Here is a 14713-nt window from a genome sequence, read left to right as displayed (position 1 = left end):
GCCCTCAGCATGCTTGCCTTCGCCCCTTGCTGTATGAACAGTGGAAGAGGCGGTAGGTTTAGCATTGCTTCAATGGCCGCACCAGGAGTAGACGTCATGGCCCCGGTTACCAATATACAAGCTAGTCTCTGCAGGCTATTTAGTCTGTCTGCAGTTGTCTTCTGGACAGTGCCTTACCCTTTCTTTGTTATGCCCTTCAGTGAGCTAGAAATCGCAGAAGTAGTAAAGTCACTAAATAACACCAATGCTTGTGGGCTACATCAAATTTGTACAAAAATCTTAAAGAAGTCCGGAATTGCGATCCCAAGTGTTTTGACTTATCTGCTCAATTTGTCCTTCGAAACAGGTTCTTACCCGGATGTGTTGAAAGAGTCACGCACAATACTACTTTTGATAAAGGGATATAAATCAGATATCCATCCGTCCAATAACTCTTTGCAAAATTTATCGAGACATGTATATACTTAAGCCTAATAAATTACTGTTTAAGATTCAATATTATTTCACCAAATCAATATAGATTTCAAAAGGGTAAATCCCTTGCCATTTTTAACTTATTGAAATCAGTTACTGAGAATCTTGATTGCAAAAAACAGGCAACTGTTTTATATCTTAACATGTCCAAAGATCGATTTCGATTTCGTAAGTCACAATATTTTATGAAAAGAAATGATTTATTTGTGTGAATCGTGTTAAGATAGTTGTTAACAATTAATAGATAGGTGTACACTGTACAGCACAATTCGCCAATATATCGGCATACAAATATTTGATTGTCAATATTGGAATTTTTATATTTATACGTCATTAATACACATTACATAGCTTTAATTCAATAGTGTAATATAAAAAAAGGATTAGAGTGTAGTTACCTCTCAAAAAATAACATTTAAATACTATTATTTTTAGCTAAAGAAATCTTTTAAACTATAAAATCTATGTGCCATAATTTTAATTATTTATGCATTAATGTTTTAGGCATCTGTCTAATATTCTTTGGAAGATGGTTAAAGACCCTTCATATACATAACATTTGCGTTATTTTAATGAAGCGCTTGCTTATGTCCTTAGAAGACTGAGGAGAATGGCTTCTACTAAGTTATCTTTTGGCGTGCCATAGATACGGTCTTGTCATCTGGGGAAATGGCACAGGAGAATATCAAGCATTTATTGCTCAAAAAAAATGTATTCGTTATATACGAGTATGTGGAGTTTGTCCGACCAATTCATGTGACCACTTATTTAAAAAGTTACATATTTTGACATTGTCCAATGTATATGTTTGAAGCGTGTACATTTCTAAAACAAAATAATCATTTATTTAAAAGGGCCACTGAATTGAATCCTCGTTCCGCCAGATAACCTAATAGACTGGTTTATGGCCACTGTGCCAGAACAACATTATACCTAAATAGTAGCTACGCAATGTGTATAAAATTATTTTCCTCTAAATAATCATTTACCTCTTGGAATAAAGAACTTACCACAGAAACGATCTACTGGACTCCTGTTTAAATGGTTAATCGACAAAAATTGTATAGTGTTAAGGATTTTTTAAATTTTAAGTAAACTTCTTGCATGCTAATTTAAATTAGCCGAGTAGAAGACACTACAATAAATTTAAGATCTAAAATGTGTACTGTATTCGACGCAATAAATACATTTAATTTCAATTCAATTCATAAGTTTTAACAACATGAAGCATTGGTCCCGATAGCAGGATCATTTTAGGTGCATAACGCATGGACCAGAAGTATTTAAGATCACTTTAATTTTAACAACATGAAGCAATGCTTTCGTTAATAGTATCACGAGCATAGCGCATGGACCAACCATAGCCTCCCTTAACCATATTTTAGGTAAGGGAAAGACCCGCCATCGATGCACATAAATTCACTCCAAAAATACTTGATTTCAGCAGTCAGGCCCCGTATTCCAGAATCCAACAGGATAACAGTTGGCGCTCAGTATGGACAAAGGGGGCCACTCCACAAGAGGCCTATTTACTCCAGGCTACCAGAAAGTGGGGCGATTGTAACCACTTGTCCTTGGGGATATAAGCTCACACCGGCTAAGTATTGCCAAGGTAGGTAGCTATTTTAATTTTATAATACTAATTGAAAAGCTAACAGCTCGTAACAAATGCGTATTTAAAGTCAATCTACTTTCATTTACTCTATGTTCGTTTTAGACATAGACGAATGCGCTCCCGATGGTTTATCCGAATGCGGTCCGCAGCAGACTTGCGAAAACTTTTACGGGGGATATTCGTGTCAGTGTCCCGCAGGACATCGGCTTGTGGGCAAGCATTGCGAGGACATAGACGAGTGTACTTATGCATCACAGTATAATATTAATGTAAGTATTTGATATACAAAACATGAAACTCCTTTCACATGGCATTAGCCTCTTCGATTGATTTTTTTCATATCATCTCATCTTCAAACTGGAATGGTGGGTCGAGCAGATATTAAGCGGCATCTGTTTGCCCATAGCAGTTAGAATATTATTCGCGTCGAAACAAAACGTGGTATATCGCGATACGGCCACGAGCACGGATCGCATCAGTTTGTCACATTTACACTTTAAGTTATTTATTTATTTAATCCACCAGTGATAATTATATTTATTCAAGCAACAATACAATATTTAATCTAAATTTAATTCTAAATGTCTTTTAAGGCAGATACAGTATGCAATTATTATGAAGCTTACAAATTTTTGTATGGTATAATCAAATCAAGTACTTATACATAACTTAAAAAACTTATTAACTTATTACCGAAAAATAATCACATTGCAATAGTTCTAGGTCACAGGTTGTTCGCTATATTGAAATCAGTTAAATATATTTTGTTAATATTACATATTATTTAATTTATCACTTAATAAAATTTTACTACGGAATGTTTTGTGTGAGTTTGGATCATTTGGACCCTAAAAGGGTCCAAATGTTTGCAACTATGGTTTAGTATTTTAGACATCCTGAGTAAGTTAAGTTAGAATGTCTTATCACAATGGCGTCAACTAAATGCAAACTGCTTGCTGCAACAAAAATTGTCGTTTCTAAAATCCTTCTTTGTGAGGGGAATATCACTCACCTGATAGAAAGTACAAAAATCAGCCGGACATTAAAAATACCCCCTGATATGACTTTTTTTTGACCTTTCAAGAGATATGTTGCCACCTTTGGCGATATGCTCAGACTTAAATAAATGTCCCTAAGACGTATCGGGAATTCAAAAGCTGGCAGATAATGACACAGTGGAATTGATACTCCACATCTCTATGCAATACCAAAGACTTAATCGTCGATGAACGTCAAATGGCAGAAGCTAATATTGGGAAGGGCCTGCAGACAGGTGAGGACAGTACTTCATGTGAGACGGAATTGTCGCCTTTTTAACCGACTTCAAAGGGAGGAGGTTCTCAATTCGTCGGTATGTTCTTTTTTTATGTTTGTTACCTCAAAACTTTCGACTGAGTGAACCGATTTTGATAATTATTTTTTTTTATTTGAAAGCTGGTGCTTCCCGTGTGGTCCCATTGTAATTTGGTCCAGATCTGACAAAGACATCCATGAGAAAACCATAAAAGTCTTAAATTTGCTATACATATGTGGACGACAAATTTACGAATAACTCAATATCGCGCCAATTCGGTGTCAGCTAAGATAAGTTTGTAACTACATACATAGTTATAGGTGAGATGTGCTTGAGTCGTGAGCAGGCGAGAGGCGAGAGCGGGTGGCGGCGGAAGGACACCGATTCCAAAATTTTCAATAATCGTAACCAGAATTCGATTAATTAATTGGATTGTATAAAAATACACAATTATTTTTATACTTTTTAGTGCATATTATCTGTTGTTTTGAAATAGTGTTTTTTGAAATCGGTTGTTTTTTTGTTAAAATAATTTTTTGCTTGAAGTTAAGTACTGTCTCTCCTTACTGAGTATACCAAGCTATTTCGAGGCCAATTTGGCCTGTACTTTGTAAAATTCCTTGGGCTAACTTGCAAAACAGAGTATCTATGGGCTCGAAGAAAATATCTTAACTACACAACTATGCAGAAACTAGTTTCTTAGCTACGGTTTCAAAAGTCAAAGTTGCCTCATTGATCGTCGCCGAACTCTGCAAGAAGATTGTTTCCTAAGAAGATGCCACTGCCTCATTACAAATCATAAGAGAGACGATGAATACTCACGAGACGCGTTCTAGAATCCGAAGGGTTGTTTATTTATGGAATAACAAAGGTGGACAAGAAATTAAGGTAACCGCCTCATGGTAAGTGATCACTACCCTTGATCTTCACCAACATAAAAGAATGACGTTATGCTGCAGAAGGGGGCTATTCGCGCGTTTTATAACCTAGGTCCTAAAGAATCATTAAGAGAAAAATTTAAAGAAATAAACATTTTGACTGTTGCTTCTCAATACATTTTTGATAATGTTCTGTATGTTCATAAGCACATTGAGGAATACAAAAAATACTTTATCGTAGGTATATTTTCTTTACAAAACAGTTACAGTGTTCTACATTTACCAAAGTTTTACATAATATAATCTGCTTCCAGAACTGTGCATACAACTCCCGTTGCGTGAACACAATCGGTTCCTATCGCTGTGAATGTGGCGATGGTTTCCGCAACCCCTCACATAACGACAAGGTGTGCGAAGATATTGATGAATGTTCAGAGTCAGCCAGCCTCTGCGACCATAAGTGTTCCAACGTCTGGGGTGGATACAGATGCTACTGCGATCGAGGGTACAGGCTTAGTTCTGACAACCGGTAAGAATGTTTTCCCAATTCTCATGAACCCGTCCAGACGAACGGACCGGAGTGTAGATGTGGCTCGGGCTGCCTCGACCGAGTTCGCCTCGGGGTCAAGCCTGTCGAGCCTGTTGTAAATGGGACGCGCTCAAAAGTGCCTCGGACTGCAGTTTCCGTTAGTTGTGGATGGTGGTTTTAGCTCGCAAGCGCTATTTCCACAAGTTTTGATATAGTTAGCTGGTTACCATGAACACTCATGAGCAGTCGATTTAGTCCTAAACAGTGACCGGATTAAATTTACAAAAATCTGAAGATCCCCATAAGCACTGAACTTTTCCAGGCGACGGAGCGAAACCGTTGGAGACAGTTCGTTGACTGATTGAAAAAGAGACACGATCCTCAGCAGTGTGGTAACAACTAAGAAGAAGAGATGTTTTGATTAGAGCGCGAGGTATATAGGAAGCAGTGGTACCGGTCCAAACACTACAACCAGGTGTTCTATTTTGGCTTCCAGTTAGCGCAAATAACGTGTAAAAGTTATTTTGGTAAAAACCATTGAAAATTTTTTTGGTCATCAGGACTTGCGTGGATATAGACGAGTGCGCTGAATGGAGCAGCGGGCGGAACATCAGAAAGATCTGCAGCGGTCGGTGCGAGAACACGCCTGGCTCGTACCGCTGCGCCTGTCCTGAGGGATACCGACTAGCTGATGACTCCCGGAGCTGTATTGGTAATAAATGATATAGTTTCTCACTTATTTTAGGTCATTACAAACTTCATTGTGGTCTTGTCTTGTCTCTTTATCGTCGCTCTTGTGAATAATTTTGTCTGAGTTTTTCCAATCGTATATTCTATATAACTTGGGATTTACAGTATAATGTGCAAAAAACAAGGCAAGAGATTTATAGAATTCGGATCATTAACTATAGTTGGAATGAGGAATAGACAAAGAGAAGCAGTTGAAGATTTGTCAATGATAAAAAAAAAATTAAAATCTTCGTTATATTTCCGGCAACAGAAATAATAATTATTATGTATGTATTGTATTGAATTGAATTTAATTTAATTGTGAGTTAATTTTTAATGTATGACATTTCCATAATAAAATTTTTTAAACATCAAAATTTTACAGTTTATTTGTTTCTTAATATGTTATCTGCGCCTATAATTGAAGTACACTCAGCTTGTATTTTTGTCAATATTATTCTGTATGTATTAGTGTATACTTTGTTGGTGCAATAAATAAATAAATAAGAGAGTCACGCTGGTGATTGACTACAGGCTCCTCGAAATCGCATCGCGTCAAAAAGAGGGTAACTTTTAGAGGTAACTTTTCTCCTAGTTATTTGCACATTGCTTGATTAGTAGCGGCAACAATCTTCATAACTATATATTCTATGATAGCGATATATGAAATAAACGAAATTTATTATAAATTTATTTATTATTATAATAGCTAACATAAAAACCATTTCAGATATCGACGAGTGCGAAATTGGTTCCGCGGATTGTTCGGGAGAGGGCGCTGTGTGTCAGAACACGCGCGGCTCGTACCACTGCCATCATATCCGGTGTCCGCCCGGGTACAGACTAGATGGAAAACAGTATGTTGAGAGTTTATATATTATATTTATATATTTCATTGACGCATTATAAATAACTATACTCACAATCGCCCATTAAAAGGTCGTCAAAAATGTCCGAGTGGTGTAACACCTTATTTCGTGGCAATCTATTGTATAAGCTCATAAAAGAAGCGCAGTGATAATGGTGCGCCCATTTCGTAGGCGATGTATTTTTAACCGACTTCAAAAAGGAGGAGGTTCTTAATTCGATCGGTATTTTTTTATGTATGTACATTACGATTACTCTGATTTTTATGATCCGATTTAAGTAATTCTTAAATTTTACATTGTGTGGCCCAGTAGTTTTCATTTTATGAAAATTTTTGTCTACCTGGATGATATAAATTGCTTTGTTGTTCTCTCTCGCAAATCTTTGCATGAGGTGTATTAAATTAAATTATTAGTTATTTGATACTATTCAGTTTTTGAAGTCGGTTTTGTTAAACGTAGTTTTTTTTTGTTTTAACAATTGAAATGTAATTATTTAGCAAAATGTTTCAAAACATCGAGTTAGTTACTTTTGTTAATTTAAAGGGGCACATACCTGAAATTAGAACGGACATAGCCCAATTACACTAATGAAAAAACACTAATTAACATAAACATGCAATGAAAAATAAAATTAAAATGGAATTAAAATAAAATTACAAATGTAAAATTAAAAAAAATAAATCTAAAAATATTAATTTTCACAAAAGTGCCGGATCTGACCTATGAGGGCAGCCCATTTGTCAGCAGCTTATTTCACAGCCAGGGGACTCCTTTAGCAACTATGCTGTTATTTAGACAGTTTTTCACCGAACACTTTGTCATTGCGAGGCGTTGTATTCAAAGCGCGGTCATTACACAACTGACCGTAATCTTTACCTAATAGGCACGTATTCAGAGTTTTGCTTCAGACAACTTTGGAGGTGATTGTGAGTCTAGTTGTATATTGCATGTCAATTAAATTATGAATTAAAACATTACTTTAGTACATTTGGTATATTTGTCTGTTTGTGTGTGCTATGAGACAGTTTTGTAATCGGACACTGCCACTCTATAGGATCTATTGTTATTATTAAATATACACACTTTAATAATTATTGTCTGTAAATAAATTAAAATGCTTTAATAAAAAGTGTCTCTGTAGTAAATCTGACTTATCCACAGCTGAATAGATTATGATTATTTTATAGCAATAACAATGACGGTACAGTATTGTACATTTTATTAAAAGGAGTGCAAAAAAGAAGTGCTGGGAGAGTTTCTTCCGCCGTTTCTTCTCTCTCTCTCAGAGCGCCATTTGTTTCCGAATCGGTGGTAGTGTTTGAACCGACATCAAAAAGAATTCTAAACGAATCAATTTTGAGAAACGTCTTTATTGTATTCTTAATTATGGCTAAACCAAATTTTAAAATTCCCGATAAGAAAATTTAAAATTCAAAAAAATTCGGGAAGTTATGAGTTTTATCCCGTTTTTCGAAAATCGAGTTTTCATCAGATCTCGATGTTTTAAAGTCCTAGGAAGTTTCCTTGACTATTCCCGCAATGTTGTCCGTACGCCTGTATGTATGTTTGTGTGTAAACCTCTTATAACTTTTGAATTGCTCGACCGATTTCATCGCGGTTCAGATAAATTAGATTTAAAGAGGTAGATGAGGTTTTTTTGGTATTACTTTTAAATGGCTCTACCGATCGATTCCAGCTCTTAACATAAAAAAAACACGTCGATCGCCACCAAGCCTATCAAAATCGGTTGATTCGGTCGTGAGTTATCGTTGGCGAAGGAAAACCGTAAAAGGTTTTTTTCCGAATTTACTTCGAAATTCTGAGATGGATCAATTGAAACTCAAAGATTCTTAACGAGGCTCAAAAACCGTCGAATGCCGCCAACGGCGTGAGAATCGGATCATTAATTCAAAAATTAATTATATAAAAAGAATTAATAATTTAAATCGCTTCTTCCAGCCGCTGTTCTCGGATGCAGACTTCATGTCGGGTTGGAGACTGGGACTGTCTCCAACAACCCAGTACTTACAGCTACAACTTCATAACGTTGGGGGCTAACGTGTTCTTGCCCCAGAGAAGTGTAAGTATTATTAGGCCATACTGAGTTTTTGATGCATAAAGCCTTATATCATCATCACTAGAGACCGGATTAAGCCATCCTCAGTCCTAATTGCATATTTCCATAAAATTAGATAAGATTTATAGTATTGCTATATTTACAATATTTTCGGCGCATTTAGCAGCCCGCGTCTTTTGTTTTGATACGATAATAAAATGAAAGAGACAAGAGATCGCGCTTGCCCTCCGCAGTACTCCTCCCACCTTAGTAGTTATGTTAATGTCATTGTTGACAGGCATGCGTGCTCATTGATGTGTCAAAGCTTTTGTGTGAAATTGTACCATGCATCCCGAAATAAAGTGTGTCTTCGTAAGTTCTTTCATAAGTGCCTTATCTGGAACATTTACTTACGACGGAAACGTATTATATTGTCGAGTTTGCGAAAAAAATATTTCGTGCACTAAAAAGTTTCAAATAGAGCAACATGCTATGACAAGGGTTCACGTAGCTGGATTGCAAAAAAAAACGTCGACGACAACAACTTATAACCACGTCTACTTCTAGCTCTAAATTGAAACAATACAACCAGCTTAGCATGAATCTATTTCACATAGACTTTACTTGCAAGTAATATTCTTCTTTATAAAATGAAAGATCTTATCCTCAAACAGTTTCTGCAAAAATATTGCTTAATTCAAAATGTACCAGACGAATCAAAATTGCATAAAATTGATGTATCTACAATATATCATAATGTTTTGGAAGAAATACGTAATGAACTCAAGGTTAACCTTATTTGGATTTCAGTCGATGAAACTAATACTACTAAATTAAATAGTCAGTATATTGAAACTGGAAGCTTCTTCTTTGTATTTGGTAACCGAGTTATTATAGAATGCTTTGCATAATTTGACGACACCGAAGGAATATGAAATAAGCATGTGTGCCTAGAGCATCTTTTTGAAGTACAAAAATTTAAAGTTTTAGTGGCTAGTTCCTGACAGTCTACATAAACGTGACAAAGCCCATGTAAAAGATATAAATCAAAAAGGATACGTCTGTATTCAAAACTAATGAGTTGATGGTGCTTACAAGATTCATCATAACCTTTATTATAGCTGTGTGTTCTAAAGTTAAGGTGTTTAACATATTTTCTCTGAATGCTTTCTAATTTGTTAATATAGATAGAATATTGAGGATTCCATATAACACTACACTATTAAAGAATGCTTATAATATATGAAAAACTTGATGCAGTCCAATTCAAAAAAAGGGCTATTTACGCGCAAATTGAAGCCTAAACTATTATTTCACAATAGTGTCTATTTGTTCTTCAAATATTCACTTTACAGAAGTACTCCTTAATCTTTAACTACTAGTTTTTTTATCAATTTGGTGTTGATTCATTTAGCTAAATTCTGTAGCAATCTTTTTTTGATGAAAGAGGCATGGACGCATTTTTCATGCGGTTACAATTATATATATATACAGGGCGTCCCAAGGTTATTATGGGACATGAAGGGAAAGTACCTTAAATATTATAGATAGGGTATTTTTCTGAAAGAAGACTTTATGTTATTTTTAAAATTAAGTAATTCTGCATTCAAAGATTTTCTAAAAATTACTTGCCTCGTCTGGGACTCGAACCGACTTAAATGTAAAAAAAATAAAACACCCCTACTTTTATGATTCCAATCGAAAGAATGGCCAAAACTAATAACTCTTCTTAAGTAACAAGTTATAGTATTTTAAAAGAAAGGAGCAACGTAAAATGCTTGAGTCAAATTTCAAGAAAGTTATTTATTGCCGAAGACGACGTCCGAAAAGTAGAGGTATTATCATTCCATAGATAGCATTGATTATTTGTAAATAAGTACCCACTTCATAATTAAAATACTTTATAGCATAGTTTTTTTAGTTTAAAAGCGATACGAGAACGTGGGCGAGTTACAAACAGAATTGTGCCATATCATATCGAGTATTCACCATGAAATGATAAGAAAATCAAAAGGGAGCGGACTCATTAAAATATTGGCGATTTGCGTAAGATAGGAGGGATCACATTTTGAGCATTTTGGGCAAGTAATTTTTTGAAAATCTTTGAATGCAAAATTACTAACTTTTAAAAATAACATAAAGTCTTCATTCAATAAAATACCCTATCTACGATATTTAATGTACTTTCCCTTCATGTCCCATAACTTTGGGACATCCTGTACATAGCAACTAAGTTTATCTAAATCGGCTTGCAGTTTGGAACAGTCTGAATTATCTTTGATTATCATAAAGATTTAAGTAACATCAGCATACATCAGGAACTTTGCACAACAAAACCATTTACTTATATCATATAGATAGCAAGCATATAAAAGAGGACCCACAATCGAGCCTTGACCCATTACATAGTTCGGAAAGACTCTCTTACTACTACAGCTTGGAAACGATTCTGTAGATAGGATTCCAACCATCTCAGAAGGTTATCACAAATACCCAACTCATAAAGCTTATGCAAGAGAATAACATGGTCAATGCCTTCTCAAAGTCTGCGTAGAATACATCGATCTGAGAGCCACCATCCATATTTGATACATAGTCCATACAACAACCTAAATTAGTAGTTGTAGAACGCCCCTTCATGAAACCATGTTGCTCTTCGGGAATTAACTCACTCAGCGCAGGATAAATACGTGTGTGAACATCTCTTTCCACTAACTTGCTGAGAACAATAAGTATCTATATTGGACGGTAATTCTCTATAGGCTACCTACCTATACCTTTGACTTTTTTTTGTGAACCCTACAATATGACTAGTACTTGTGGTACCTACAACATGAGTAGTTTTCAGATGTTCGGAAATTAGCCCTCATGTAGGCATCTTTTAAACAGCAACGTAATAGGGTATGTAAGGCTGCAGACCTAAGATAAAGGAGAAAAAGTGAGAAATACATGCGAGTAACCCACCGGATTTTACAAAAACTGTATTCAAACTAAAAAAAACAGTTTAAATAATATAGGTACTTAATTATTCAATTATCATACTTAAAGGTCCTAACAAATAAACTTGTTGTAAATTTATACCTGACAATAAACCAAGAATATGCAAAATTGACTATGTCGCTGACAACACTGTCAATACAATGATAATTCTGAAGTTTTTCGAATGTCAAGCAGCCTTACAAATAAACGCGGGCAACCTTATACGTCCAATAAACCAATCATTAACAGAATGTCTATTTGCAAACATTTTGCATATTCTTGGCCTATTTTCAGGTATAACTTTATAACAAGTTTATATAAAAGAATGAATATTACTAAATTAAGTTGTAATGGCTCGATTTATTTACAAAATTACAAGCGCAACTGGTGTTCTAACCCGCCGCATTACTCGCTAATAATAATAATTTCAAATGTATGTACTACTGTATAAATCAAATGAAATTAAAATCACTTTATTCGTCTACTTAGGTCAATTATATATAGAGAAGAATTATAGATAGAGCATTTTACTAGTGATTGTAAAAAATATAATAAATTTAATTTTAAAAACATGAAGCAGAGTTTTTTGGTAACAGGATCATACTGCCACCACACACACTAGTAGAACCCGCTCACGAGCATGACGCATGGGCCATCGCCTACCTCGACTATATTTTAGGGAAGTGAACGACCTATCCCACGTCGCCGAAACAAACAGTGACATTTAATCGATCGTGACGAAGCCTGTCTAATAAATTATGTTGCAGGTAAATCTATTTAGAATGTACGGTCCTTCTTGGGTGGATTCAATCGTAAACTTTGAGATGAAAATGGTCGACGTACAAGCAAGACCGGGAATCAAACCAGCTGACCTCACCTGCTTTGAGTAAGTTACTTAATATGTTTCATTTTGTTCTGCTAGTGTGTTCTTTTACACGGGGGAAAGTGGTCTTTTCCTGTCCTACTATGAAAGTAGATAGCGAAATTACTAGACTACAAAGGGTGGATTCCACCAAACATGATTTTACACGAGGGGGTGTTAACTATACGGGGATATGTTTCCTCCTTCAATTTATCAATTGGATATTTTCGTTTCCGTTTTCCAACGTATTTACGGAGTACGCTATCTCCGTATTGTTATCCTTTGGTTTAAAAGTGAATGATGAATGAAGAGTCAGCGTCGTTGTGTGTACCGGTAGTTACTTGTATTTGGGCGTGTCCCGTTTTTTTATCAAATGAGTACGAAAGAGAGTTGGGAGTTTGCCCAACTTTGGTCTAGAATCACCTTTAGACAAGCAGAAAAACAAAATAACCTGCTCAACCCTAATAATAGCATATTAGGAAATTGACTTGATATGTCGCTCTCTCAAATGAGATGCATCCATTAATCCATGCATCATTTGAACGGTTGGCTCAATTGGTAAAGCGTTCAGACGGAACCCGAGAGGCGCGGGTTTGAGTCCCCCAGAAGTGAGGGATACCACTTTAAAATACTTAGTTATAAACTAACCTTATAATTATTTAGAATTTAATTTCTCTGAAAATATTATTCTCCAATCTGAAAGTGAAATTATATACGTTCTGATCACTTATTATACAGTTCCATCCACAATAGCAAAGTCAAATATATTTGAGAGTCGTCAATTATTATTTTTACACTACCACCGATTAGTTAAAGTGTTTATATGTTGATATTAATCGGCAATAAACTCATCAAAAATAACTGCTCCTATAATCTAAATGGCTCGGAACTGTTTCAGCTTGCGAGCGGCAGGCAACTCCTGCATGGTGTCGCTGCTGTGCTCCCTGCAGGGTCCTCAGGTGGCGGAGCTGGAGATCACCATGTCGCTGTACCAGCGGGCCATGTTCGGAGGAAGTGCGGTGGCCAGGCTGGTTGTGATCGTCTCTGAGTACGAGTTCTAGGAGTTGTTAATAAATTCTTATATTTGTATTTGCTGTTTTAATACCTTAGCTTTTTTATGGAAAAAGAGGACAAACTTCAACTGAACACAAAAGCACACATTATCTTGCAACATCAGACGAATCATAGGAGCGTTGCCGGCCTTGAAGGGTGCTGTACCTGCCAACGGCCTTGAGTATCTGGGCGGAGCGAGATGTTTTCCCCGCACCTACCGAGCCCCCGCTATTATTCGCAAGGCGCGCGGCCGTGCTGCAATCTGGCGACTGGGCCATCGTTGCGTCGTGCGTGCGGGTTGCTGTTGTCGAACTATCGATACTTTGATTATCGATATATGAGCCGGAAATCATCTATAATATCTATAGGGCTATCGGTATAATATTGAATATTTACGTTCAATTATACTATAGTATTGCTGTGTATCGAAAATATTGATAGTCTATCGATATTATTTGTCTTCAATTATCAATTATAATATCCTATTGATAAAGGACTATTGAACTGAAACACTTTTGCGTGTCATGACTGTCATTTTTATTAGGAAGGTACATTTTATTTCTATGGTACAACTCGGGCGAATCAACATGACACCTGGCTCAAATGTCGTTTGGGCAATGTACAGTGTGCAAAAAAGTTTTTGTTTCCGTTTTACTTTCTCGTACAAAAACGAATAATATTTATATTTTTTAACGTCTGATGTATGTATAATATTAAATAACATAGGTGCACCGGCTTTAGGTAGTAACTTGTAGTTGTTATTCGATTTATATGGAAATAAAACAAAAATATATAAATAAATAAAATAATTATTCGTGTTATTGTTTGAGATTTATTTATTTTTCATAGTTAAAAAGTTATATTTTAACTGTGTTTTATTTGTACTCTATCGCTATCATTGTCATCTATTAGAAAGATCTCTTTCAAGAAGAAAAGTCCAAATGTAACAAATACAACAAAAATATTAAATAGTACAATTACACGCGTTGTAATCCTTTAAAAAATATTTTATTAAGACAAAAACTTATCGAATACCTAATAATAATAACCTTAGAGCGTGCAACGGTAACTGCGATGTTATCGCTTAGTGTGTTACAAGTTAAAACAGTTAATATAAACTACTACACTGAAAAAACACTAACCATGTAAATATTAAATGCTGTAAAGGAATAAATTATAACCTTTTTTGAGTTAATTGTGATCTGATATCAAAAAATCTTCTTATAATACACTCGATAAAATGAGTGTTCGATTTGAAAACACTAAATATTTTGTTAAGGTCTACACACAGTACAGTAAACTAAGATGCCGCAGTCGCTCGTCGTACCGCTTCGCTGCGTCGTATATTTGAGCGAAGCGAGGTAAACTAAATCTG

General features: G+C 35.5%; 1 protein-coding gene across 3 annotated transcripts in view; it reads left to right on the top strand.

The window, feature by feature from the left end:
* The window catches only part of LOC126979688 (latent-transforming growth factor beta-binding protein 1-like), a 63671-nt gene extending 50297 nt beyond the window's left edge, over window positions 1-13374 (top strand). For 2 of the 3 annotated variants that reach the window (XM_050829137.1, XM_050829134.1), the window contains exons 19-26: window positions 1919-2086; window positions 2192-2358; window positions 4576-4790; window positions 5351-5502; window positions 6250-6376; window positions 8348-8468; window positions 12191-12309; window positions 13184-13374. In XM_050829137.1, coding sequence (XP_050685094.1) covers window positions 1919-2086; window positions 2192-2358; window positions 4576-4790; window positions 5351-5502; window positions 6250-6376; window positions 8348-8468; window positions 12191-12309; window positions 13184-13346 — 1232 coding nt within the window. In that variant the 3' untranslated portion in view covers window positions 13347-13374. The remainder of the gene's footprint in view (window positions 1-1918; window positions 2087-2191; window positions 2359-4575; window positions 4791-5350; window positions 5503-6249; window positions 6377-8347; window positions 8469-12190; window positions 12310-13183) is intronic. The other variant, XM_050829135.1, reaches the window with a different exon arrangement.
* Window positions 13375-14713: the final 1339 nt, after the last annotated feature.

This window comes from Leptidea sinapis, chromosome 4 (genome assembly GCF_905404315.1).
Source record: "Leptidea sinapis chromosome 4, ilLepSina1.1, whole genome shotgun sequence".
Lineage (NCBI taxonomy): Eukaryota > Metazoa > Arthropoda > Insecta > Lepidoptera > Pieridae > Leptidea > Leptidea sinapis.
The sequence above is the reverse complement of the archived record's forward strand: the minus strand, read 5'-3'. Positions and strand labels throughout refer to the sequence as shown.